The sequence below is a fragment of the Salmo salar genome, chromosome ssa15 (genome assembly GCF_905237065.1).
Source record: "Salmo salar chromosome ssa15, Ssal_v3.1, whole genome shotgun sequence".
NCBI lineage: Eukaryota > Metazoa > Chordata > Actinopteri > Salmoniformes > Salmonidae > Salmo > Salmo salar.
This window is the reverse complement of record NC_059456.1, coordinates 931,078-958,943: the sequence shown is the minus strand read 5'-3', so window position 1 is coordinate 958,943 and position 27,866 is coordinate 931,078. Positions and strand designations below refer to the sequence as shown.

Here is a 27,866-nt window from a genome sequence, read left to right as displayed (position 1 = left end):
GAGAGAGACTGGGACGGTTCTACAGAGGAGAGAGACTGGGACGGTGTTCCAGAGGAGAGAGTGGGACGGTGTTACAGAGGAGAGAGACTGGGACGGTGTTACAGAGGAGAGAGACTGGGACGGTTCTACAGAGGAGAGAGACTGGGACGGTTCTACAGAGGAGAGAGTGGGACGGTGTTCCAGAGGAGAGAGTGGGACGGTGTTACAGAGGAGAGAGACTGGGACGGTGTTACAGAGGAGAGAGACTGGGACGGTTCTACAGAGGAGAGAGTGGGACGGTGTTACAGAGGAGAGAGACTGGGACAGTTCTACAGAGGAGAGAGACTGGGACGGTGTTCCAGAGGAGAGAGTGGGACGGTGTTACAGAGGAGAGAGACTGGGACGGTGTTACAGAGGAGAGAGACTGGGACGGTGTTCCAGAGGAGAGAGTGGGACGGTGTTACAGAGGAGAGAGACTGGGACGGTGTTACAGAGGAGAGAGACTGGGACGGTGTTACAGAGGAGAGAGACTGGGACGGTGTTCCAGAGGAGAGAGTGGGACGGTGTTACAGAGGAGAGAGACTGGGACGGTGTTCCAGAGGAGAGACTGGGACGGTGTTCCAGAGGAGAGAGACTGGGACGGTGTTACAGAGGAGAGAGTGGGACGGTGTTCCAGAGGAGAGAGACTGGGACGGTGTTCCAGAGGAGAGAGTGGGACGGTGTTACAGAGGAGAGAGACTGGGACGGTGTTACAGAGGAGAGACTGGGACGGTGTTCCAGAGGAGAGAGTGGGACGGTGTTACAGAGGAGAGAGACTGGGACGGTGTTACAGAGGAGAGAGACTGGGACGGTGTTCTAGAGGAGAGAGAGTGGGACGGTGTTCCAGAGGAGAGAGTGGGACGGTGTTACAGAGGAGAGAGACTGGGACGGTGTTACAGAGGAGAGAGACTGGGACGGTGTTCTAGAGGAGAGAGTGGGATGGTGTTCCAGAGGAGAGAGTGGGATGGTGTTCCAGAGGAGAGAGTGGGACGGTGTTACAGAGGAGAGAGACTGGGACGGTGTTCTAGAGGAGAGAGTGGGACGGTGTTCTAGAGGAGAGAGTGGGATGGTGTTCCAGAGGAGAGAGTGGGACGGTGTTACAGAGGAGAGACTGGGACGGTGTTACAGAGGCGAGAGACTGGGACGGTGTTCCAGAGGAGAGAGTGGGACGGTGTTCCAGAGGAGAGAGAGTGGGACGGTGTTACAGAGGAGAGAGACTGGGACGGTGTTCCAGAGGAGAGAGACTGGGACGGTGTTACAGAGGAGAGAGAGTGGGACGGTGTTCCAGAGGAGAGAGACTGGGACGGTGTTCCAGAGGAGAGAGACTGGGACGGTGTTACAGAGGAGAGAGACTGGGACGGTGTTACAGAGGAGAGACTGGGACGGTGTTCCAGAGGAGAGAGACTGGGACGGTGTTACAGAGGAGAGAGTGGGACGGTGTTCCAGAGGAGAGAGACTGGGACGGTGTTCCAGAGGAGAGAGAGTGGGACGGTGTTACAGAGGAGAGAGAGCTGGGACGGTGTTACAGAGGAGAGACTGGGACGGTGTTCCAGAGGAGAGAGTGGGACGGTGTTACAGAGGAGAGAGACTGGGACGGTGTTACAGAGGAGAGAGACTGGGACGGTGTTCTAGAGGAGAGAGAGTGGGACGGTGTTCCAGAGGAGAGAGAGTGGGACGGTGTTACAGAGGAGAGAGACTGGGACGGTGTTACAGAGGAGAGAGACTGGGACGGTGTTCTAGAGGAGAGAGTGGGATGGTGTTCCAGAGGAGAGAGTGGGACGGTGTTCCAGAGGAGAGAGTGGGACGGTGTTACAGAGGAGAGAGACTGGGACGGTGTTCTAGAGGAGAGAGTGGGACGGTGTTCTAGAGGAGAGAGTGGGACGGTGTTCCAGAGGAGAGAGTGGGACGGTGTTCCAGAGGAGAGAGTGGGACGGTGTTACAGAGGAGAGACTGGGACGGTGTTACAGAGGCGAGAGACTGGGACGGTGTTCCAGAGGAGAGAGTGGGACGGTGTTCCAGAGGAGAGAGAGTGGGACGGTGTTACAGAGGAGAGAGACTGGGACGGTGTTCCAGAGGAGAGAGACTGGGACGGTGTTACAGAGGAGAGAGAGTGGGACGGTGTTCCAGAGGAGAGAGACTGGGACGGTGTTCCAGAGGAGAGAGACTGGGACGGTGTTCTAGAGGAGAGAGTGGGACGGTGTTCTAGAGGAGAGAGTGGGATGGTGTTCCAGAGGAGAGAGTGGGACGGTGTTCCAGAGGAGAGAGTGGGACGGTGTTACAGAGGAGAGACTGGGACGGTGTTACAGAGGCGAGAGACTGGGACGGTGTTCCAGAGGAGAGAGTGGGACGGTGTTACAGAGGAGAGAGACTGGGACGGTGTTCCAGAGGAGAGAGTGGGACGGTGTTCCAGAGGAGAGAGTGGGACGGTGTTACAGAGGCGAGAGACTGGGACGGTGTTACAGAGGAGAGAGACTGGGACGGTGTTCCAGAGGAGAGAGTGGGACGGTGTTCCAGAGGAGAGAGTGGGACGGTGTTACAGAGGAGAGAGACTGGGACGGTGTTCCAGAGGAGAGAGTGGGACGGTGTTCCAGAGGAGAGAGAGTGGGATGGTGTTCCAGAGGAGAGACTGGGACGGTGTTCCAGAGGAGAGTGTGGGACGGTGTCCCAGAGGAGAGAGAGTGGGACGGTGTTCCAGAGGAGAGAGACTGGGACGGTGTTACAGAGGAGAGAGACTGGGACGGTGTTCCAGAGGAGAGTGTGGGACGGTGTCCCAGAGGAGAGAGAGTGGGACGGTGTTCCAGAGGAGAGTGTGGGACGGTGTCCCAGAGGAAAGAGACTGGGACGGTGTCCCAGAGGAGAGAGACTGGGACGGTGTTCCAGAGGAGAGTGTGGGACGGTGTCCCAGAGGAAAGAGACTGGGACGGTGTTCCAGAGGAGAGAGTGGGACGGTGTTCCAGAGGAGAGAGTGGGACGGTGTCTATGTCTTGGTAGAGGCACCATTTCAGGCTCTAGCCCTGAAGGGGACCGAGGGGACAGGCTCCAGTATAAGCCCCAAATTAATGTTCTATCTCTGCCTCGTTAACTAATTAACCAGTTCCTCTTAATGAGGTTCTGTTGCTCGCAGCAACCCACATCAACTCTCGCTGGGCCTCCTGTGCCACACCGAATGAGACAGTTTTAACCCAGGAATAGTTCTGTCTGTACCCTGTGACACAATGGATACGGAGCAGATGGATACGGACCGGATGGATACGGACCGGATGGATACGGACTGTTGTCTGTGGAATAATTCCCCTCTTGCTGAGGATTATAGGTATTATGCTAAACAGACCACTGTCTTTAGTATGAACAAACCTCCTCTCCTCTCTAAATCTGCAGAGGAGTGTTGTGAATATCAGGGTCTGGTGGACCAGTTGTTTATAACCCGTCTAAAGATCTCAGCGTTTACTAGCTGGACCATACCTCTTGTTACATACGACTGTCTGGTCCCTGTTGGATTCTTTTTCTACCAGTGGTTGCATTTGGGTTACCCATCTTCAACTAGGAATCCTACGGGACTACAGGGTGATACTGATGCACCTTTGTGATCTCTCTGATCTCCTGTTCTACTGGAATCTCTGACCTGCTGTGTCTCTGCTGTTGTTTCCTATTGCAGCAGCCAAGAGTTTGCTCAACAAGAAGGCAGATGTCAAGGTAAGCCCCCCCTCTCTCTTTTTCTTCTCTGTCTCTCAATTCAATTCCAATTCAAAGGGCTTTATTGGTATGGGAAACATATGTTAACATTGCCAAAGCAAGTGAAGTAGATAATATATAAAAGTCAAATAAACAATAAAAAATGAACAGTAAACATTACACTCACAACACTTTCAGAGGAAAAGAGACATTTCAAATGTCATTATGTCTATATGCAGTACTGATCTTTCTCACTCTCTCTGCTCCCCCCTCTCTCTGCTACCTCTCTCTCGACTCCCTTTCTCTCTCTCTCTCGCTCTCTCTCTACTCTCTCTCTCTCTCTCTCTCTCTGCTTCCTCTCTCTCCATCTCCTCTCTCTTTCCTCTCTCTCATCTCCTCTCCCTCTCTCTCTGATCTCCTCTCTCTCTCTGCTTCCTCTCTCTCTCCTCTCTCATCTCCTCTCTCTCTCCTCTCCGTCTCTCTCTCTCTCTGCTATTTCTCTGCTCCCTCTTCTTTCTCGCTCTCTTTCTCTCCTCTCTCTGCTCCCTCCCTCTCTTTCTGTCTGTCTCTCCCTTTCTCTCTCTCTCTCTCTCTCTCTCTCTCTCTCTCTCTCTCTCTCTCTCTCAATTTCAATTTAAGGGGTTTTATTGGCATGGGAAACATATGTTTACAATTCCAAAGCAAGTGAACTAGATAACAAATAAAAGTGAAATAAATAATATAAAATGAACAGGGTTAAGACCCTGTTTCTGTCTCCTCGCCACTATTCTCTCTCTTGTTGTGTCTCATTCTCTCTCCCCTCCCCCTCTTTCTCTCTCACCCCTCTTTCTCTCCCCCTCTTCCCCCTTTCTTTGTCTCTCTGCTTTTGCTTAGCTTGTTTCTGTGTAATTAAAAGTGTCTCTTGCTCAGTGATTTGTGAACATCATTTTTTCAGTGTGTGCTGTCTGTGATGCATAGGAGACAGTGTTGATTCAATTTGCAATCATCATAAAATAGTAGTCTGTGTGTGTGTGTGTGTGTGTGCGTGTGCGTGTGCGTGCATGTGTGTGTGTGTGTGCGCGTGTGTGCATGCGTGTGCGTGCGTGTGCGTGTGTGTGCGGAGGAAAGGGAGAGAGGATGGAGGATGGGTAATAGAGTTTGAAAATACGAGAGCTTGTGTACATGTTATCGTGTGTGTGTGTGTGTGTGTGTGTGTGTGTGTGTGTGTGTGTGTGTGTGTGTGTGTGTGTGTGTGTGTGTGTGTGTGTGTGTGTGTGTGTGTGTGTGTGTGTGAGAGCATTGTGCTAGCTGCTTTCTGGTCTGTTTGTTCAGTAGGGATTGTAACTACAGCTCCAGAAATAGACATGAGTCTGAACCCTGGAAACACACCAGACAGAAATAGACTCTCAGTCACACACACACGTCCCCCTGCTCCTCTCCACGCCACACTCATAATCACCTAGCAACAGGCCCCTGACACACTCGGCCTAACCGTTGTTTTCTGTCCTCCCCCGTCTTTCTCACTCTCTCAGTATTATTTCCCTGGTTGTATCTCTCCTCTGACCCCTCTGACCCCTCGTACACCTCTCCTTGTCTCCTCTGACCCCTCGTACTCCTCTCCTTGTCTCCTCTGACCCCTCGTACTCCTCTCCTTGTCTCCTCTGACCCCTCGTACACCTCTCCTTGTCTCCTCTGACCCCTCGTACTCCTCTCCTTGTCTCCTCTGACCCCTCGTACACCTCTCCTTGTCTCCTCTGACCCCTCGTACACCTCTCCTTGTCTCCTCTGACCCCTCGTACACCTCTCCTTGTCTCCTCTGACCCCTCGTACACCTCTCCTTGTCTCCTCTGACCCCTCGTACACCTCTCCTTGTCTCCCCTGACCTCTTGTACACCTCTCCTTGTCTCCTCTGACCCCTCGTACACCTCTCCTTGTCTCCTCTGACCCCTCGTACACACCTCTCCTTGTCTCCTCTGACCCCTCGTACACACCTCTCCTTGTCTCCTCTGACCCCTCGTACACCTCTCCTTGTCTCCTCTGACCCCTCGTACACCTCTCCTTGTCTCCTCTGACCCCTCGTACACCTCTCCTTGTCTCCTCTGACCCCTCGTACACCTCTCCTTGTCTCCTCTGACCCCTCGTACACCTCTCCTTGTCCCCTCTGACCCCTCGTACACCTCTCCTTGTCTCCTCTGACCCCTCGTACACCTCTCCTTGTCTCCTCTGACCCCTCGTACACCTCTCCTTGTCTCCTCTGACCCCTCGCACACCTCTCCTTGTCTCCTCTGACCCCTCGTACACCTCTCCTTGTCTCCTCTGACCCCTCGTACACCTCTCCTTGTCTCCTCTGACCCCTCATACACACCTCTCCTTGTCTCCTCTGACCCCTCGTACACCTCTCCTTGTCTCCTCTGACCCCTCGTACACCTCTCCTTGTCTCCTCTGACCCCTCGTACACCTCTCCTTGTCTCCTCTGACCCCTCGTACACCTCTCCTTGTCTCCCCTGACCTCTTGTACACCTCTCCTTGTCTCCTCTGACCCCTCGTACTCCTCTCCTTGTCTCCTCTGACCCCTCGTACACCTCTCCTTGTCTCCTCTGACCCCTCATACACACCTCTCCTTGTCTCCTCTGACCCCTCGTACACCTCTCCTTGTCTCCTCTGACCCCTCGTACACCTCTCCTTGTCTCCCCTGACCCCTCGTACACCTCTCCTTGTCTCCTCTGACCCCTCGTACACCTCTCCTTGTCTCCCCTGACCTCTTGTACACCTCTCCTTGTCTCCTCTGACCCCTCGTACTCCTCTCCTTGTCTCCTCTGACCCCTCATACACACCTCTCCTTGTCTCCTCTGACCCCTCATACACACCTCTCCTTGTCTCCTCTGACCCCTCGTACACCTCTCCTTGTCTCCTCTGACCCCTCGTACACCTCTCCTTGTCTCCTCTGACCCCTCGTACACCTCTCCTTGTCTCCTCTGACCCCTCGTACACACCTCTCCTTGTCTCCCCTGACCCCTCGTACACCTCTCCTTGTCTCCTCTGACCCCTCGTACTCCTCTCCTTGTCTCCTCTGACCCCTCGTACACCCTCTCCTTGTCTCCTCTGACCCCTCGTACACACCTCTCCTTGTCTCCTCTGACCCCTCGTACACCTCTCCTTGTCTCCTCTGACCCCTCGTACACCTCTCCTTGTCTCCTCTGACCCCTCGTACACCTCTCCTTGTCTCCTCTGACCCCTCGTACACCTCTCCTTGTCTCCCCTGACCCCTCGTACACCTCTCCTTGTCTCCTCTGACCCCTCGTACTCCTCTCCTTGTCTCCCCTGACCCCTCGTACACCTCTCCTTGTCTCCTCTGACCCCTCGTACACCCTCTCCTTGTCTCCTCTGACCCCTCGTACACCTCTCCTTGTCTCCTCTGACCCCTCGTACACACCTCTCCTTGTCTCCTCTGACCCCTCGTACACCTCTCCTTGTCTCCTCTGACCCCTCGTACACCTCTCCTTGTCTCCTCTGACCCCTCGTACACCTCTCCTTGTCTCCTCTGACCCCTCGTACACCTCTCCTTGTCTCCTCTGACCCCTCGTACACCTCTCCTTGTCTCCTCTGACCCCTCGTACTCCTCTCCTTGTCTCCTCTGACCCCTCGTACTCCTCTCCTTGTCACTCCAGTCTTGTGTTGAGTACAGTATAACAGCCAGACACACCAGTCTTGTGTTGAGTACAGTATAAAAGCCAGACACTCCAGTCTTGTGTTGAGTACAGTATAACAGCCAGGCACTCCAGTCTTGTGATGAGTACAGTATAACAGCCAGACACTCCAGTCTTGTGTTGAGTACAGTTAAACAGCCAGACAGTCTTGTGTTGAGTACAGTATAACAGCCAGGCACTCCAGTCTGTGTTGAGTACAGTATAACAGCAAGACAGTCTTGTGTTGAGTACAGTATAACAGCCAGAAACTGCAGTCTTGTGTTGAGTACAGTATAACAGCCAGACACTCCAGTCTTGTGTTGAGTACAGTATAACAGCCAGAAACTCCAGTCTTGTGTTGAGTACAGTATAACAGCCAGACACTCCAGTCTTGTGTTGAGTACAGTATAACAGCCAGACACTCCAATCTTGTGTTGAGTACAATATAACAGCCAGACAGTCTTGTGTTGAGTACAGTATAACAGCCAGACAGTCTTGTGTTGAGTACAGTATAACAGCCAGACAGTCTTGTGTTGAGTACAGCATAAAAGCCAGACAGTCTTGTGTTGAGTACAGTATAACAGCCAGACACTCCAGTCTTGTGATGAGTACGGCATAACAGCCAGACACTCCATTCTTGTGATGAGTACGGTATAACAGCCAGACACTACAGTCTTGTGATGAGTACGGTATAACAGCCAGACACTCCAGTCTTTTGATGTGTACGGTATAACAGCCAGACACTCCAGCCTTGTGATGAGTACGGTATAACAGCCAGACACTCCAGTCTTGTGATGTGTACGGTATACCAGCCAGGCACTCCAGTCTTGTGTTGAGCACAGTATAACAGCCAGGCACTCCAGTCTTGTGTTGAGAACAGTATAACAGCCAGACACACCAGTCTTGTGTTGAGTACAGCATAACAGCCAGACACTCCAGTCTTGTTTTGAGTACAGTATAACAGCCAGGCACTCCAGTCTTGTGTTGAGTACGGTATAAAAGCCATGCACTCCAGTCTTGTGATGAGTACAGTATAACAGCCAGACACTCCAGTCTTGTGTTGAGTACAGTATAACAGCCAGACACTCCAGTCTTGTGTTGAGTACAGTATAACAGCCAGACAGTCTTGTGTTGAGTACAGTATAACAGCCAGGCATTCCAGTCTTGTGTTGAGTACAGTATAACAGCCAGACACTCCAGTCTTGTGTTGAGTACAGTATAACAGCCAGACACTCCAGTCTTGTGATGAGTACAGTATAACAGCCAGACACTCCAGTCTTGTGTTGAGTACAGTATAACAGCCAGACACCCCAGTATTGTGTTGAGTACAGTATAACAGCCAGACAGTCTTGTGTTGAGTATAGTATAACAGCCAGACACTCCAGTCTTGTGTTGAGTACAGTATAACAGCCAGACAGTCTTGTGTTGAGTACAGTATAACAGCCAGACACTCCAGTCTTGTGTTGAGTACAGTATAACAGCCAGACACTCCAGTCTTGTGTTGAGTACAGTATAACAGCCAGACACTCCAGTCTTGTGTTGAGTACAGTATAACAGCCAGACAGTCTTGTGTTGAGTACAGTATAACAGCCAGACACTCCAGTCTTGTTATGAGTACAGTATAACAGCCAGACACTCCAGACTTGTGATGAGTACAGTATAACAGCCAGACACTCCAGTCTTGTGATGAGTACAGTATAACAGCCAGACAGTCTTGTGTTGAGCACAGTATAACAGCCAGACAGTCTTGTGTTGAGTACAGTATAACAGCCAGACAGTCTTGTGTCGAGTACAGTATAACAGCCAGACACTCCAGTCTTGTGATGAGTACAGTATAACAGCCAGACAGTCTTGTGTTGAGTACAGTTTAACAGCCAGACAGTCTTGTGTCGAGTACAGTATAACAGCCAGACACTCCAGTCTTGTGTCGAGTACAGTATAACAGCCAGACACTCCAGTGTTGTGATGAGTACAGTATAACAGCCAGACACTCCAGTCTTGTGATGAGTACAGTATAACAGCCAGACACTCCAGTCTTGTGATGAGTACAGTATAACAGCCAGACACTCCAGTCTTGTGTTGAGTACAGTATAACAGCCAGGCACTCCAGTCTTGTGTTGAGTACAGTATAACAGCCAGACACTCCAGTCTTGTGTTGAGTACAGTATAACAGCCAGACACTCCAGTCTTGTGTTGAGTACAGTATAACAGCCAGACACTCCAGTCTTGTGTTGAGTACAGTATAACAGCCAGACACTCCAGTCTTGTGATGAGTACAGTATAACAGCCAGACACTCCAGTCTTGTGATGAGTACGGTATAACAGCCAGACACTACAGTCTTGTGTTGAGTACAGTATAACAGCCAGACACTCCAGCGTTGTGATGAGTACAGTATAACAGCCAGACAGTCTTGTGTTGAGTACAGTATAACAGCCAGACACTCCAGTCTTGTGATGAGTACAGTATAACAGCCAGACACTCCAGTCTTGTGATGAGTACAGTATAACAGCCAGACACTCCAGTCTTGTGTTGAGTACAGTATAACAGCCAGACACTCCAGTCTTGTGTTGAGTACAGTATAACAGCCAGACACTCCAGTCTTGTGTTGAGTACAGTATAACAGCCAGACACTCCAGTCTTGTGATGAGTACGGTATAACAGCCAGACACTACAGTCTTGTGTTGAGTACAGTATAACAGCCAGACACTCCAGACTTGTGATGAGTACAGTATAACAGCCAGACAGTCTTGTGTTGAGTACAGTATAACAGCCAGACACTCCAGTCTTGTGTTGAGTACAGTATAACAGCCAGACAGTCTTGTGTTGAGTACAGTATAACAGCCAGACACTCCAGTCTTGTGATGAGTACAGTATAACAGCCAGACACTCCAGTCTTGTGTTGAGTACAGTATAACAGCCAGACACTCCAGTCTTGTGTTGAGTACAGTATAACAGCCAGACAGTCTTGTGTTGAGTACAGTATAACAGCCAGACACTCCAGTCTTGTGTTGAGTACAGTATAACAGCCAGACACTCCAGTCTTGTGATGAGTACAGTATAACAGCCAGACACTCCAGTCTTGTGATGAGTACGGTATAACAGCCAGACACTACAGTCTTGTGTTGAGTACAGTATAACAGCCAGACACTCCAGTCTTGTGTCAAGTACAGTATAACAGCCAGACACTCCAGTGTTGTGATGAGTACAGTATAACAGCCAGACACTCCAGTCTTGTGATGAGTACAGTATAACAGCCAGACACTCCAGTCTTGTGTTGAGTACAGTATAACAGCCAGGCACTCCAGTCTTGTGTTGAGTACAGTATAACAGCCAGACACTCCAGTCTTGTGTTGAGTACAGTATAACAGCCAGACACTCCAGTCTTGTGTTGAGTACAGTATAACAGCCAGACACTCCAGTCTTGTGTTGAGTACAGTATAACAGCCAGACACTCCAGTCTTGTGATGAGTACAGTATAACAGCCAGACACTCCAGTCTTGTGATGAGTACGGTATAACAGCCAGACACTACAGTCTTGTGTTGAGTACAGTATAACAGCCAGACACTCCAGTCTTGTGATGAGTACAGTATAACAGCCAGACAGTCTTGTGTTGAGTACATTATAACAGCCAGACAGTCTTGTGTTGAGTACAGTATAACAGCCAGACACTCCAGTCTTGTGATGAGTACAGTATAACAGCCAGACACTCCAGTCTTGTGATGAGTACAGTATAACAGCCAGACACTCCAGTCTTGTGTTGAGTACAGTATAACAGCCAGACAGTCTTGTGTTGAGTACAGTATAACAGCCAGACACTCCAGTCTTGTGTTGAGTACAGTATAACAGCCAGACACTCCAGTCTTGTGATGAGTACAGTATAACAGCCAGACACTCCAGTCTTGTGATGAGTACGGTATAACAGCCAGACACTACAGTCTTGTGTTGAGTACAGTATAACAGCCAGACACTCCAGACTTGTGATGAGTACAGTATAACAGCCAGACAGTCTTGTGTTGAGTACAGTATAACAGCCAGACACTCCAGTCTTGTGTTGAGTACAGTATAACAGCCAGACAGTCTTGTGTTGAGTACAGTATAACAGCCAGACACTCCAGTCTTGTGATGAGTACAGTATAACAGCCAGACACTCCAGTCTTGTGATGAGTACAGTATAACAGCCAGACACTCCAGTCTTGTGTTGAGTACAGTATAACAGCCAGACAGTCTTGTGTTGAGTACAGTATAACAGCCAGACACTCCAGTCTTGTGTTGAGTACAGTATAACAGCCAGACACTCCAGTCTTGTGTTGAGTACAGTATAACAGCCAGACACTCCAGTCTTGTGTTGAGTACGGTATAACAGCCAGACACTCCAGTCTTGTGTTGAGTACAGTATAACAGCCAGACACTCCAGTCTTGTGTTGAGTACAGTATAACAGCCAGACAGTCTTGTGATGTGTACGGTGTAACAGCCAGGCACTCCAGTCTTGTGTTGAGTACAGTATAACAGCCAGACAGTCTTGTGTTGAGTACAGTATAACAGCCAGGCACTCCAGTCTTGTGTTGAGTACAGTATAACAGCCAGGCACTCCAGTCTTGTGTTGAGTACAGTATAACAGCCAGACACTCCAGTCTTGTGATGAGTACAGTATAACAGCCAGACACTCCAGTCTTGTGTTGAGTACAATATAACAGCCAGACAGTCTTGTGTTGAGCACAGTATAACAGCCAGACAGTCTTGTGTTGAGTACAGCATAAAAGCCAGACAGTCTTGTGTTGAGTACAGTATAACAGCCAGACACTCCAGTCTTGTGATGATTACAGTATAGCAGCCAGACAATCCAGTCTTGTGATGTGTACATTATACCTGCCAGGCATTCCAGTCTTGTGTTGAGTACAGTATAACAGCCAGACACTCCAGTCTTGTGATGAGTACGGCATAACAGCCAGACACTCCATTCTTGTGATGAGTACGGTATAACAGCCAGACACTACAGTCTTGTGATGAGTACGGTATAACAGCCAGACACTCCAGTCTTGTGTTGAGTACAGTATAACAGCCAGACACTCCAGTCTTGTGTTGAGTACATTATAACAGCCAGACACTCCAGTCTTGTGTTGAGTACAGTATAACAGCCAGACACTCCAGTCTTGTGTTGAGTACAGCATAACAGCCAGACAGTCTTGTGTTGAGTACAGTATAACAGCCAGGCACTCCAGTCTTGTGTTGAATACAGTATAACAGCCAGACACTCCAGCCTTGTGATGTGTACGGTGTAACAGCCAGGCACTCCAGTCTTGTGTTGAGTACAGTATAACAGCCAGGCACCCCAGTCTTGTGTTGAGTACAGTATAACAGCCAGGCACCCCAGTCTTGTGTTGAGTACAGTATAACAGCCAGACACCCCAGTCTTGTGTTGAGTACAGTATAACAGCCAGACACCCCAGTCTTGTGTTGAGTACAGTATAACAGCCAGACACTACAGTCTTGTGATGAGTACAGTATAACAGCCAGACACTCCAGTCTTGTGTTGAGTACAGTATAACAGCCAGACACTCCAGTCTTGTGTTGAGTACATTATAACAGCCAGACACTCCAGTCTTGTGTTGAGTACAGTATAACAGCCAGACACTCCAGTCTTGTGTTGAGTACAGCATAACAGCCAGACAGTCTTGTGTTGAGTACAGTATAACAGCCAGGCACTCCAGTCTTGTGTTGAATACAGTATAACAGCCAGACACTCCAGCCTTGTGATGTGTACGGTGTAACAGCCAGGCACTCCAGTCTTGTGTTGAGTACAGTATAACAGCCAGACACCCCAGTCTTGTGTTGAGTACAGTATAACAGCCAGGCACCCCAGTCTTGTGTTGTGTACAGTATAACAGCCAGACACCCCAGTCTTGTGTTGAGTACAGTATAACAGCCAGACACCCCAGTCTTGTGTTGAGTACGGTATAACAGCCAGACACTCCATTCTTGTGATGAGTACGGTATAACAGCCAGACACTCCAGTCTTGTGATGAGTACAGTATAACAGCAAGACAGTCTTGTGTATAAAGTTGTATCTATGTACAGTATAAAGCCACAGGCTACTCTAGCATTTGATCAGTAGACAATTGTTCATATCTTCATCTGCAAGGTCCTTTAGAAAACCGAGAACCTTGCAGTTTGAGTTAACATTTTAATCACAATGGACGCCACTTTTGAATGTCTATTAACAGAAGATATGCTTAGCTCTTTTAGCTACCTTATTGTTTTAACAACATGTCACTACACCTGCCCCGTGCATGTGACCATCATTGTATGTATTTTTCTCCTTAGGCGTTTCTTCCACAAATACTCCATCCCCATAAAAGAACGAGTGATCCCTTCACACTCAGTCAGTGCACCTTCCTAACCGCTCCCCCTCTTATTTACCTTTCTCTTCTCCTGATGATGCCATCCTCTGTTCCTATCCTCTGCTTGCGAGCTCTACTCTTTCTTTCTTCCCTTCTTTAGAAGCCATAAAAATGACAATCCATATAAATGATCCTCCTCTCTTCCTGCTCTTTCTTCCCGACTGCTGAAGTTCATTCTGGTGATTTGAAGCCCATTGCTCAACCAGAAGTGATGCTCACCAATCAAGTCTCTTGTTTTATTTGACATGCTCATCCAGCAGTACTGGGCATTCGCCTGTCTCTGTCCCTCCCTCCCTCCCTCCCTCCCTCCCTCCCTCCCTCCCTCCCTCCCTCCCTCCCTCCCTCCCTCCCTCCCTCCCTCCCTCCCTCCATCACCTGGGACAGAAACACAAGTCCAGCTCCACTGTCCAGTACATGGTTAGCATGTCATTTTAACATCCCTGGACCTCCGTTTCTCACTCCTTCCCTCCCTCCTCTGTCTCTTTCTCTCTTAATTCCATCCCTCCCTCTCCCTGCACCTCTCCACCATACTCCCATCCCCCCTCTCCCTGCACCTCTCCACCTTACCTCCCTCCCTCCCTCTCCCTGCACCTCTCCACCATACCTCTCTCCCTCTCCCTGCACCTGTCCACCATACCTCCCTCCCTCTCCCTGCACCTCTCCACCATACTCCCATCCCCCCCTCTCCCTGCACCTCTCCACCATACTCCCATCCCCCCCTCTCCCTGCACCTCTCCACCATACTCCCACCCCCCTCTCCCTGCACCTCTCCACCATACCTCCCCTCCCTCCCTCTCCCTGCACCTCTCCACCATACCTCCCTCCCTCTCCCTGCACCTCTCCACCATACCTCCCTCCCTCCCTCTCCCTGCTCCTCTCCACCATACCTCCCTCTCTCTCCCTGCACCTGTCCACCATACCTCCCTCCCTCTCCCTGCACCTCTCCACCATATCTCCATACCTCCCTCCCTCCCTCTCCCTGCTCCTCTCCACCATACCTCCCTCTCTCTCCCTGCACCTGTCCACCATACCTCCCTCTCTCTCCCTGCACCTCTCCACCATACCTCCCTTCCTCCCTCTCCCTGCACCACTCCACCATACCTCCCTCCCTCCCTCTCCCTGCTCCTCTCCACCATACCTCCCTATCTCTCCCTGCACCTGTCCACCATACCTCCCTCTCTCTCCCTGCACCTCTCCACCATACCTCCCTTCCTCCCTCTCGCTGCACCACTCCACCATACCTCCCTCCCTCCCTCCCTCTCCCTGCACCTCTCCACCAAACCTCCCTCCCTCCCTCTCCCTGCACCTCTCCACCATACCTCCCTCCCTCTCCCTGCACCTCTCTACCATACATCCCTCCCTCTCCCTGCACCTGTCCACCATACCTCTCTCCCTCTCCCTGCACCTCTCCAACATACCTCCCTCCCTCTCCCTGCACCTCTCCACCATACCTCCCTCCCTCTCCCTGCAACTCTCCACCATACTCCCATCCCCCCTCTCCCTGCACCTCTCCACCATATTCCCATCCCCCTCTCCCTGCACCTCTCCACCATACCTCCCTCTCTCTCCCTGCACCTCTCCACTCCTTCCTCTCTCCACTCCTTCCTCTCTCCACTCCTTCTCAACCACTTTTCCTCCAGTCTTCAGTTTGCCCAAGGCTTACTTGGAACAGCTTTTTATATTTCAACCCTTTTCTGTCACCTAATAGCTTGGAGTTCAGTTCATCTGCCTAACCCCACTTCAGCCATGTACACCCCAGTGTTTCCCTACTGAAGATGGCTTTTCCCCGGACTGCTTTTAGTGTTGGTGTTGATGTTGTGAGTGTCCTCTGGGAAAAAGGACATACTAACCAGCAGCGTCACCAAAAAGGAACCTCTTCCATGACGCCACACCACAGATATCCTAGTTGATCTGAATACAGTCATCTCTATGGCATCTCATGTCAGTGTATCTCTATGGTCCAAGGACCTTTGGTTGACACTTTACACAGAGATGTCCGCGTGGAACCATAGACATGAATACAGTCATCTAAATGGCATCTCATCTTAGTGGTCTCTATGATATCTCTATGCTCTGAGGATCTCTGCAGGTAGAAAGATTATTCAGACTGATATTGCCGTTTCAAACAGGCTTTTAGGAAAAAGCTCTAGAGAAGGAACTCTGTTTGTTTCTTTGTGTGTGTTGTGGATTAGTGAGCTACCATATATGAAGATCTGATGGTTGGTGATTGAGTCTTTGGGTGATTGAGTCTTTGGGTGATTGAGTCTTTGGGTGATTGAGTCTTTGTCTGATTGAGTCTTTGTCTGAGCTGTAGAACTGGTTTGGATGATTTGTGTGTGAGTGTGATTTTCTATAAATGTGGATTTGTGTCTGTCAGCTCTGGCGCTATAGCAATTTCCCTTCTATGATAGCTTTGTGTGCACCCTCTCTCTTACTCTCTCTCTCTCTCTCTCTCTCTCTCTCTGTCTCTCTCTGTCTCTCTCTCTGTCTCTCTCTCTGTCTCTCTCCCTCTCCCTTTCTCTCTCTCTCTCTCTCTCTCTCTCTCTCTCTCTCTCTCTCTGTCTCTGTCTCTCTCTCTCTCTCTCTCTCTCTCTCTCTCTCTCGACAGTTCTATTAGAAGCCTCATTTGACACGCATCACACACACACGCACGCAGGCACACACACACACACACTCTCTCTCTCTCTCTCTGTCTCTCTCTCTCCCTCTCCCTCTCTCTCCCTCTCCCTCTCTCTCTCTCTCTCTCTCTCTCTCTCTCTCTCTCTCTCTCTCTCTCTCTCTGTCTCTGTCTCTCTCTCGCTCTCTCTCTCTCGACAGTTCTATTAGAAGCCTCATTTGACACGCATCACACACACACGCACGCAGGCACACACACACACACACACACTCTCTCTCTCTCTCTCTCTCTCTCTCTCTCTCTCTCCCTCTCCCTCTCTCTCTCCCTCTCCCTCTCCCTCTCTCTCTCTCTCTCTCTCTCTCTCTCTCTCTCTCTCTCTCTCTCTCTCTCTCTCTGTCTCTGTCTCTCTCTCTCTCTCGCTCTCTCTCTCTCGACAGTTCTATTAGAAGCCTCATTTGACACGCATCACACACACACGCACGCAGGCACACACACACACACACTCTCTCTCTCTCTCTCTCTCTGTCTCTCTCTCCCTCTCCCTCTCTCTCCCTCTCCCTCTCTCTCTCTCTCTCTCTCTCTCTCTCTCTCTCTCTCTCTCTCTCTCTCTCTCTGTCTCTGTCTCTCTCTCGCTCTCTCTCTCTCGACAGTTCTATTAGAAGCCTCATTTGACACGCATCACACACACACGCACGCAGGCACACACACACACACACACTCTCTCTCTCTCTCTCTCTGTCTCTCTCTCTCCCTCTCCCTCTCTCTCTCCCTCTCCCTCTCCCTCTCCCTCTCTCTCTCTCTCTCTCTCTCTCTCTCTCTCTCTCTCTCTCTCTCTGTCTCTGTCTCTCTCTCTCTCTCGCTCTCTCTCTCTCGACAGTTCTATTAGAAGCCTCATTTGACACGCATCACACACACACGCACGCAGGCACACACTCACACACTCTCTCTCTCTCTCTCTCTCTCTCTCTCTCTTTCGCTGTGTCTCTCTCTCGCTGTCTCTCTCTCTCTCTCTGTCTCTCTCGCTGTGTCTCTCTCTGTCTCTCTCTTTCGCTGTGTGTCTCTCTCGCTGTCTCTCTCTCTCTCTCTCTCTCTGTCTCTCTCGCTGTGTCTCTCTCTGTCTCTCTCTTTGCATGTCTCTCTCTCTGTCTCTCTGTCTGTCTCTCTCTGTCTCTCTCTCTTTTTGTCTCAAGGCCTCTTCTCCATGGTTAACACTGCTACAGTAACACACTGCTACAGTAACACACTGCTACAGTAACACTGCTACAGTAACACACTGCTACGGTAACACACTGCTACTGTAACACACTGCTACAGTAACACACTGCTACAGTAACACACTGCTACTGTAACACACTGCTACAGTAACACACTGCTACAGTAACACACTGCTACTGTAACACACTGCTACAGTAACACACTGCTACAGTAACACTGCTACAGTAACACACTGCTACTGTAACACACTGCTACAGTAACACACTGCTACTGTAACACACTGCTACAGTAACACACTGCTACAGCAACACACTGCTACAGTAACACACTGCTACAGTAACACACTGCTACAGCAACACACTGCTACAGTAACACACTGCTACAGTAACATACTGCTACAGCAACACACTGCTACAGTAACACACTGCTACAGTAACACACTGCTACAGCAACACACTGCTACTGTAACACACTGCTACAGTAACATACTGCTACAGTAACACACTGCTACAGTAACACACTGCTACAGTCACATACTGCTACAACAACACACTGCTACAGTAACACACTGCTACAGCAACACACTGCTACAGTAACACACTGCTACAGTAACACACTGCTACAGTAACACACTGCTACAGCAACACACTGCTACGGCAACACACTGCTACGGTAACACACTGCTACAGTAACACACTGCTACAGCAACACACTGCTACAATAACACAATGCTACGGTAACACACTGCTACGGTAACACACTGCTACGGTAACATACTGCTACAGCAACACACTGCTACAGTAACACACTGCTACAGTAACACACTGCTACAGTAACACACTGCTACGGTAACACATTGCTACGGTAACATACTGCTACAGCAACACACTCCTACAGTAACACACTGCTACAGTCACATACTGCTACAGTAACACACTGCTACAGCAACACACTGCTACGGCAACACACTGCTACGGTAACACACTGGTACAGTAACACACTGCTACAGCAACACACTGCTACAGTAACACAATGCTACGGTAACACACTGCTACGGTAACACACTGCTACGGTAACATACTGCTACAGCAACACACTGCTACGGTAACACACTGCTACGGTAACATACTGCTACAGCAACACACTGCTACTGTAACATACTGCTACAGTAACACACTGCTACAGTAACACACTGCTACAGTAACATACTGCTACAGCAACACACTGCTACCGTAACATACTGCTACGGTAACATACTGCTACTGTAACACACTGCTACAGCAACACACTGCTACAGTAACATACTGCTACAGTAACACACTGCTACAGTAACACACTGCTACGGTAACACACTGCTACAGTAACACACTGCTACAGCAACACACTCTGCTGTTTCCTTTGAACCACTGTGATACTGTGTATTAACCCACCACTCCCTCCATGCCAGCTAAAACCATCACTTATCAAGGTAGTGCAAACGCTCAATGAACGTTTTAGAATAGTATTTTAACCCTTTCACCACCACGACCCATCTTCCAGCTACAGTATCTACTGCTGTTAACCCTGTGTTGTCTCCCCTCTCCCTGCACAGCCCCAGACACCACAGACAAACAGCACCAAAAACAGCATAGTCACCAGCCCCAAAGGAAACGTCCCTACTCCTGTTCTGGTATTTACCTTTAATCCCTCCCTCCCTACCTTCTCCCTCCCTCTGTCTGTCTGTCTGTCTGTCTGTCTGTCTGTCTGTCTGTCTGTCTGTCTGTCTGTCTGTCTGTCTGTCTGTCTGTCTGTCTGTCTGTCTGTCTGTCTGTCTGTCTGTCTGTCTGTCTGTCTGTCTGTCTGTCTGTCTGTCTGTCTGTCTGTCTGTCCCTCCTTACGTCCTCCCTTTTTCATCTGTCTGTCTGTCATTCTGTCTGTTGTTTAGTGTCACTTTAGATCAGCTGTGGCTCTGTGCTGTCTTTGACACGTGTTGCTCTGTGCTGTCTCTGACCTGTGTGGCTCTGTGCTGTCTCTGACCCGTGTGGCTCTGTGCTGTCTCTGACCCGTGTGGCTCTGTGCTGTCTCTGACCCGTGTGTCTCGGTGCTGTCTCTGACCCGTGTGGCTCTGTGCTGTCTCTGACCTGTGTGGTTCTGTGCTGTCTCTGACCCGTGTGGCTCTGTGCTGTCTCTGACCCGTGTGGCTCTGTGCTGTCTCTGACCCGTGTGGTTCTGTGCTGTCTCTGACCCGTGTCGCTCGGTGCTGTCTCTGACCCATGTGGCTCTGTGCTGTCTCTGACCCGTGTGGTTCTGTGCTGTCTCTGACCCGTGTGGCTCGGTGCTGTCTCTGACCTGTGTGGCTCTGTGCTGTCTCTGACCCGTGTGGCTCTGTGCTGTCACTGACCCGTGTGGCTCGGTGCTGTCTCTGACCCGTGTGGCTCTGTGCTGTCTCTGACCTGTGTGGCTCTGTGCTGTCTCTGACCCGTGTGGCTTGGTGCGGTCTCTGACCCGTGTGGCTCGGTGCTGTCTCTGACCCGTGTCAGATGCGTTAAATCTGTCAAAGAGCGCTTCACTGTCACCGACCGTCACCGTTTGTACTGTTTCCTTCAACTTTGTTGCGGTGTCTTTTATTATTGGTGTATTGGTATTTCTCATCCGGAGACGACAGGACAGAAGCAGATATCAGAGTGTGTGGGTAGTTGTCTGTCTGTTGTCTCTTCCTATAGCAGAGGTCTGATCTACCAACCTGAGCACTGGTGTGTGATTGGTTAGTAGAGAAGCTATGTCGGGTAACCTGAAGGGGTGGGGGGATTAAATATCTATCAAAACAGGAAGACAATTGACAGATATAATGATTCATTATTAGTTAGGGAGGATAAGTAAGTTAAATAACCATATCTGGTCATATCAAATCAACTGGAGGGAATTAAGCCATTAAAAGTGCTAGAAGGTTGTAGACTAGTTGGAGCATGGTAGGCCTACTCCTCAATGTGAGTTGGTTTACCACATAAACTGAATATATTCACTTTTAAATCACTTTAGATAAAAGCGTCTGATAAATATGTCCATATTACTCTACAAAACGCCCTCTCTCCTGTGATTAGGGGTACATTGGGTCCCAGTGAACAATGTGGAGGATCTGCCTGACTGCTGGGTGATGTGAGAGCTCTATTTAATTAAACACTAAACAGATAGAGAAGAGAGCAGGAGAAACAGGGATCAGGCCAGTTAGAGAAGAGAGCAGGAGAAACAGGGATCAGGCCAGTTAGAGAAGAGAGCAGGAGAAACAGGGATCAGGCCAGTTAGAGAAGAGAGCGGGAGAAACAGGGATCAGGCCAGTTAGAGAAGAGAGCAGGAGAAACAGGGATCAGGCCAGTTAGAGAAGAGAGCAGGAGAAACAGGGATCAGGCCAGTTAGAGAAGAGAGCGGGAGAAACAGGGATCAGGCCAGTTAGAGAAGAGAACAGGAGAAACAGGGATCAGGCCAGTTAGAGAAGAGAGCGGGAGAAACAGGGATCAGGCCAGTTAGAGAAGAGAGCAGGAGAAACAGGGATCAGGCCAGTTAGAGAAGAGAGCGGGAGAAACAGGGATCAGGCCAGTTAGAGAAGAGAGAGCGACTAACAGGGATCAGGCCAGTTAAAGAAGAGAGCAGGAGAAACAGGGATCAGGCCAGTTAGAGAAGAGAGCAGGAGAAACAGGGATCAGGCCAGTTAGAGAAGAGAGAGCGACTAACAGGGATCAGGCCAGTTAGAGAAGAGAGCAGGAGAAACAGGGATCAGGCCAGTTAGAGAAGAGAGCAGGAGAAACAGGGATCAGGCCAGTTAGAGAAGAGAGCAGGAGAAACAGGGATCAGGCCAGTTAGAGAAGAGAGCAGGAGAAACAGGGATCAGGCCAGTTAGAGAAGAGAGCAGGAGAAACAGGGATCAGGCCAGTTAGAGAAGAGAGCAGGAGAAACAGGGATCAGGCCAGTTAGAGAAGAGAGCAGGAGAAACAGGGATCAGGCCAGTTAGAGAAGAGAGCAGGAGAAACAGGGATCAGGCCAGTTAGAGAAGAGAGCAGGAGAAACAGGGATCAGGCCAGTTAGAGAAGAGAGCAGGAGAAACAGGGATCAGGCCAGTTAGAGAAGAGAGCAGGAGAAACAGGGATCAGGCCAGTTAGAGAAGAGAGCAGGAGAAACAGGGATCAGGCCAGTTAGAGAAGAGAGCGGGAGAAACAGGGATCAGGCCAGTTAGAGAAGAGAGCAGGAGAAACAGGGATCAGGCCAGTTAGAGAAGAGAGCAGGAGAAACAGGGATCAGGCCAGTTAGAGAAGAGAGCAGGAGAAACAGGGATCAGGCCAGTTAGGGAAGAGAGAGCGACTAACAGGGATCAGGCCAGTTAGAGAAGAGAGCAGGAGAAACAGGGATCAGGCCAGTTAGAGAAGAGAGCAGGAGAAACAGGGATAAGGCCAGTTAGAGAAGAGAGCAGGAGAAACAGGGATCAGGCCAGTTAGAGAAGAGAGCGGGAGAAACAGGGATCAGGCCAGTTAGAGAAGAGAACAGGAGAAACAGGGATCAGGCCAGTTAGAGAAGAGAGCGGGAGAAACAGGGATCAGGCCAGTTAGAGAAGAGAGCAGGAGAAACAGGGATCAGGCCAGTTAGAGAAGAGAGCGGGAGAAACAGGGATCAGGCCAGTTAGAGAAGAGAGAGCGACTAACAGGGATCAGGCCAGTTAGAGAAGAGAGCAGGAGAAACAGGGATCAGGCCAGTTAGAGAAGAGAGCAGGAGAAACAGGGATCAGGCCAGTTAGAGAAGAGAGCAGGAGAAACAGGGATCAGGCCAGTTAGAGAAGAGAGCAGGAGAAACAGGGATCAGGCCAGTTAGAGAAGAGAGCAGGAGAAACAGGGATCAGGCCAGTTAGAGAAGAGAGCAGGAGAAACAGGGATCAGGCCAGTTAGAGAAGAGAGCAGGAGAAACAGGGATCAGGCCAGTTAGAGAAGAGAGCAGGAGAAACAGGGATCAGGCCAGTTACAGAAGAGAGCAGGAGAAACAGGGATCAGGCCAGTTAGAGAAGAGAGCAGGAGAAACAGGGATCAGGCCAGTTAGAGAAGAGAGCAGGAGAAACAGGGATCAGGCCAGTTAGAGAAGAGAGCGGGAGAAACAGGGATCAGGCCAGTTAGAGAAGAGAGCAGGAGAAACAGGGATCAGGCCAGTTAGAGAAGAGAGCAGGAGAAACAGGGATCAGGCCAGTTAGAGAAGAGAGCAGGAGAAACAGGGATCAGGCCAGTTAGAGAAGAGAGCGGGAGAAACAGGGATCAGGCCAGTTAGAGAAGAGAGCAGGAGAAACAGGGATCAGGCCAGTTAGAGAAGAGAGCAGGAGAAACAGGGATCAGGCCAGTTAGAGAAGAGAGCAGGAGAAACAGGGATCAGGCCAGTTAGAGGAGAGAGCAGGAGAAACAGGGATCAGGCCAGTTAGAGAAGAGAGCAGGAGAAACAGGGATCAGGCCAGTTAGAGAAGAGAGCAGGAGAAACAGGGATCAGGCCAGTTAGAGAAGAGAGCAGGAGAAACAGGGATCAGGCCAGTTAGAGAAGAGAGCGGGAGAAACAGGGATCAGGCCAGTTAGAGAAGAGAGCAGGAGAAACAGGGATCAGGCCAGTTAGAGAAGAGAGCAGGAGAAACAGGGATCAGGCCAGTTAGAGAAGAGAGCAGGAGAAACAGGGATCAGGCCAGTTAGGGAAGAGAGAGCGACTAACAGGGATCAGGCCAGTTAGAGAAGAGAGCAGGAGAAACAGGGATCAGGCCAGTTAGAGAAGAGAGCGGGAGAAACAGGGATCAGGCCAGTTAGAGAAGAGAGCAGGAGAAACAGGGATCAGGCCAGTTAGAGAAGAGAGCAGGAGAAACAGGGATCAGGCCAGTTAGAGAAGAGAGCAGGAGAAACAGGGATCAGGCCAGTTAGAGAAGAGAGCAGGAGAAACAGGGATCAGGCCAGTTAGAGAAGAGAGCAGGAGAAACAGGGATCAGGCCAGTTAGAGAAGAGAGCAGGAGAAACAGGGATCAGGCCAGTTAGAGAAGAGAGCAGGAGAAACAGGGATCAGGCCAGTTAGAGAAGAGAGCGGGAGAAACAGGGATCAGGCCAGTTAGAGAAGAGAGCGGGAGAAACAGGGATCAGGCCAGTTAGAGAAGAGAGCAGGAGAAACAGGGATCAGGCCAGTTAGAGAAGAGAGCAGGAGAAACAGGGATCAGGCCAGTTAGAGAAGAGAGCAGGAGAAACAGGGATCAGGCCAGTTAGAGAAGAGAGCAGGAGAAACAGGGATCAGGCCAGTTAGAGAAGAGAGCAGGAGAAACAGGGATCAGGCCAGTTAGAGAAGAGAGCAGGAGAAACAGGGATCAGGCCAGTTAGAGAAGAGAGCAGGAGAAACAGGGATCAGGCCAGTTAGAGAAGAGAGCAGGAGAAACAGGTTAGGTAATAGTTGGGATAGGTAATAGTTGGGTTAGGTAATAGTTGGGATAGGTAATAGTTAGTTTAGGTAATAGTTAGTTTAGGTAATAGTTCGTTTAGGTAATAGTTGGGATAGGTAATAGTTGGGATAGATAATAGTTAGGAAAGGTAATAGTGAATTTAGGTAATAGTTGGGATAGATAATAGTTAGGAAAGGTAATAGTTAATTTAGGTAATAGTTGGGATAGGTAATAGTTAGTTTAGGTAATAGTTGGGATAGGTAATAGTTGGTTTAGGTAATAGTTAGTTTAGGTAATAGTTGGGATAGGTAATAGTTAGTTTAGGTAATAGTTGGGATAGGTAATAGTTAGTTTAGGTAGTAGTTGGGATAGGTAATAGTTGGGATAGGTAATAGTTGGGATAGGTAATAGTTAGTTTAGGTAATAGTTGGGATAGGTAATAGTTGGTTTAGGTAATAGTTAGTTTAGGTAATAGTTGGGATAGGTAATAGTTAGTTTAGGTAATAGTTGGGATAGGTAATAGTTCGTTTAGGTAGTAGTTGGGATAGGTAATAGTTAGTTTAGGTAATAGTTGGGATAGGTAATAGTTAGTTTAGGTAATAGTTGGGATAGGTAATAGTTGGTTTAGGTAATAGTTAGTTTAGGTAATAGTTGGGATAGGTAATAGTTAGTTTAGGTAATAGTTGGGATAGGTAATAGTTGGTTTAGGTAATAGTTGGGTTAGGTAATAGTTGGTTTAGGTAATAGTTAGTTTAGGTAATAGTTGGTTTAGGTAATAGTTGGGATAGGTAATAGTTGGGATAGGTAATAGTTAGGAAAGGTAATAGTTAATTTAGGTAATAGTTGGGATAGGTAATAGTTAGTTTAGGTAATAGTTGGGATAGGTAATAGTTAGTTTAGGTAATAGTTGGGATAGGTAATAGTTAGTTTAGGTAATAGTTAGTTTAGGTAATAGTTCGTTTAGGTAATAGTTGGGATAGGTAATAGTTGGGATAGGTAATAGTTGGGATAGGTAATAGTTGGGTTAGGTAATAGTTGGGTTAGGTAATAGTTCTGTTAGGTAATAGTTAGTTTAGGTAATAGTTAGTTTAGGTAATAGTTTAGGTAATTGTTGGGTTAGGTAATAGTTGGGATAGGTAATAGTTGGGTTAGGTAATAGTTGGGTTAGGTAGTAGTTGGGATAGGAAATAATTGGGTTAGGTAATAGTTGGGATAGGTAATAGTTGGGTTAGGTAATAGTTGGGTTAGGTAGTAGTTGGGATAGGTAATAGTTGGGTTAGGTAATAGTTGGGATAGGTAATAGTTGGGATAGGTAATAGTTAATTTAGGTAATAGTTGGGATAGGTAATAGTTAGTTTAGGTAATAGTTGGGATAGGTAATAGTTGGTTTAGGTAATAGTTGGTTTAGGTAATAGTTGGGATAGGTAATAGTTAGTTTAGGTAATAGTTGGGATAGGTAATAGTTAGTTTAGGTAGTAGTTGGGATAGGTAATAGTTGGGATAGGTAATAGTTGGGATAGGTAATAGTTAGTTTAGGTAATAGTTGGGATAGGTAATAGTTGGTTTAGGTAATAGTTAGTTTAGGTAATAGTTGGGATAGGTAATAGTTAGTTTAGGTAATAGTTGGGATAGGTAATAGTTAGTTTAGGTAGTAGTTGGGATAGGTAATAGTTAGTTTAGGTAATAGTTGGGATAGGTAATAGTTAGTTTAGGTAATAGTTGGGATAGGTAATAGTTGGTTTAGGTAATAGTTAGTTTAGGTAATAGTTGGGATAGGTAATAGTTAGTTTAGGTAATAGTTGGGATAGGTAATAGTTAGTTTAGGTAATAGTTGGGATAGGTAATAGTTAGTTTAGGTAATAGTTAGTTTAGGTAATAGTTCGTTTAGGTAATAGTTGGGATAGGTAATAGTTGGGATAGATAATAGTTAGGAAAGGTAATAGTTAATTTAGGTAATAGTTGGGATAGGTAATAGTTAGTTTAGGTAATAGTTGGGATAGGTAATAGTTAGTTTAGGTAATAGTTAGTTTAGGTAATAGTTCGTTTAGGTAATAGTTGGGATAGGTAATAGTTGGGATAGATAATAGTTGGGATAGGTAATAGTTGGGTTAGGTAATAGTTGGGTTAGGTAATAGTTCTGTTAGGTAATAGTTAGTTTAGGTAATAGTTAGTTTAGGTAATAGTTTAGGTAATTGTTGGGTTAGGTAATAGTTGGGATAGGTAATAGTTGGGTTAGGTAATAGTTGGGTTAGGTAGTAGTTGGGATAGGAAATAATTGGGTTAGGTAATAGTTGGGATAGGTAATAGTTGGGTTAGGTAATAGTTGGGTTAGGTAGTAGTTGGGATAGGTAATAGTTGGGTTAGGTAATAGTTGGGATAGGTAATAGTTGGGATAGGTAATAGTTGGTTTAGGTAATATTTGTTTTAGGTAATAGTTGGGATAGGTAATAGTTGGGATAGGTAATAGTTGGTTTAGGTAATAGATGGTTTAGGTAATAGTTGGGATAGGTAATAGTTAGTTTAGGTAATAGTTGGGTAAGGTAATAGTTGGGATAGGTAATAGTTGGAATAGGTAGTAGTTCGTTTAGGTAATAGTTGGTTTAGTTAATAGTTGGGATAGGTAATAGTTAGTTTAGGTAATAGTTAGTTTAGGTAATAGTTGGGATAGGTAATAGTTGGAATAGGTAATAGTTGGGATAGGTAATAGTTGGGTTAGGTAATAGTTGGGATAGGTAATAGTTGGGTTAGGTAATAGTTGGGTTAGGTAATAGTTGGGATAGGTAATAGTTTGTTTAGGTAATAGTTGGGATAGGTAATAGTTGGGATAGGTAATAGTTGGAATAGGTAATAGTTGGGATAGGTAATAGTTAGTTTAGGTAATAGTTGGGTTAGGTAATAGTTGGGTTAGGTAATAGTTAGTTTAGGTAATAGTGTAGGTAATTGTTGGGTTAGGTAATAGTTGGGATAGGTAATAGTTGGGTTAGGTAATAGTTGGGTTAGGTAGTAGTTGGGATAGGTAATAATTGGGTTAGGTAATAGTTGGGATAGGTAATAGTTGGGTTAGGTAATAGTTGGGTTAGGTAATAGTTGGGATAGGTAAGAGTTAATTTAGGTAATAGTTGGGATAGGTAATAGTTAGTTTAGGTAATAGTTGGGATAGGTAATAGCTGGGATAGGTAATAGTTCGTTTAGGTAATAGTTGGGATAGGTAATAGTTGGGAAAGGTAATAGTTAGTTTAGGTAATAGTTGGGATAGGTAATAGTTGGGATAGGTAATAGTTAATTTAGGTAATAGTTGGGATAGGTAATAGTTAGTTTAGGTAATAGTTGGGACAGGTATTAGTTGGGATAGGTAATAGTTGGGATAGGTAATAGTTAGTTTAGGTAATAGTTGGGATAGGTAATAGTTGGGATAGGTAATAGTTGGGATAGGTAATAGTTCATTTTGGGTAATAGGTGGGATAGGTAATAGTTGGGATATGTAATAGTTGGGATAGGTAATAGTTAGTTTAGGTAATAGTTGGGATAGGTAATAGATGGTTTAGGTAATAGTTGGGATAGGTAATAGTTGGGATAGGTAATAGTTAGTTTAGGTAATAGTTGGGATAGGTAATAGTTGGGATAGGTAATAGTTGGGATAGGTGTAATAGTTAGTTTAGGTAATAGTTGGGATAGGTAATAGTTGGGATCGGTAATAGTTAATTTAGGTAATAGTTGGGATAGGTAATAGTTGGGATAGGTAATAGTTGGGATAGGTAATAGTTCGGTTAGGTAATAGTTGGGATAGGTAATAGTTGGTTTAGGTAATAGTTGGGATAGGTAATAGTTGGGATAGGTAATAGTTAGTTTAGGTAATAGTTGGGTTA

General features: G+C 47.9%; 1 protein-coding gene across 30 annotated transcripts in view; it reads left to right on the top strand.

The window, feature by feature from the left end:
• Positions 1–27,866, top strand: part of LOC100195738 (calcium/calmodulin-dependent protein kinase type II subunit beta) — a 190,945-nt gene that overhangs the window by 83,917 nt on the left and 79,162 nt on the right. For 11 of the 30 annotated variants that reach the window (XM_045695285.1, XM_045695278.1, XM_045695288.1 and 8 more), the window contains 2 exons: positions 3,674–3,711; positions 19,180–19,257. In XM_045695285.1, coding sequence (XP_045551241.1) covers positions 3,674–3,711; positions 19,180–19,257 — 116 coding nt within the window. The remainder of the gene's footprint in view (positions 1–3,673; positions 3,712–19,179; positions 19,258–27,866) is intronic. The other 19 variants (XM_045695301.1, XM_045695290.1, XM_045695289.1 and 16 more) reach the window with 3 other exon arrangements.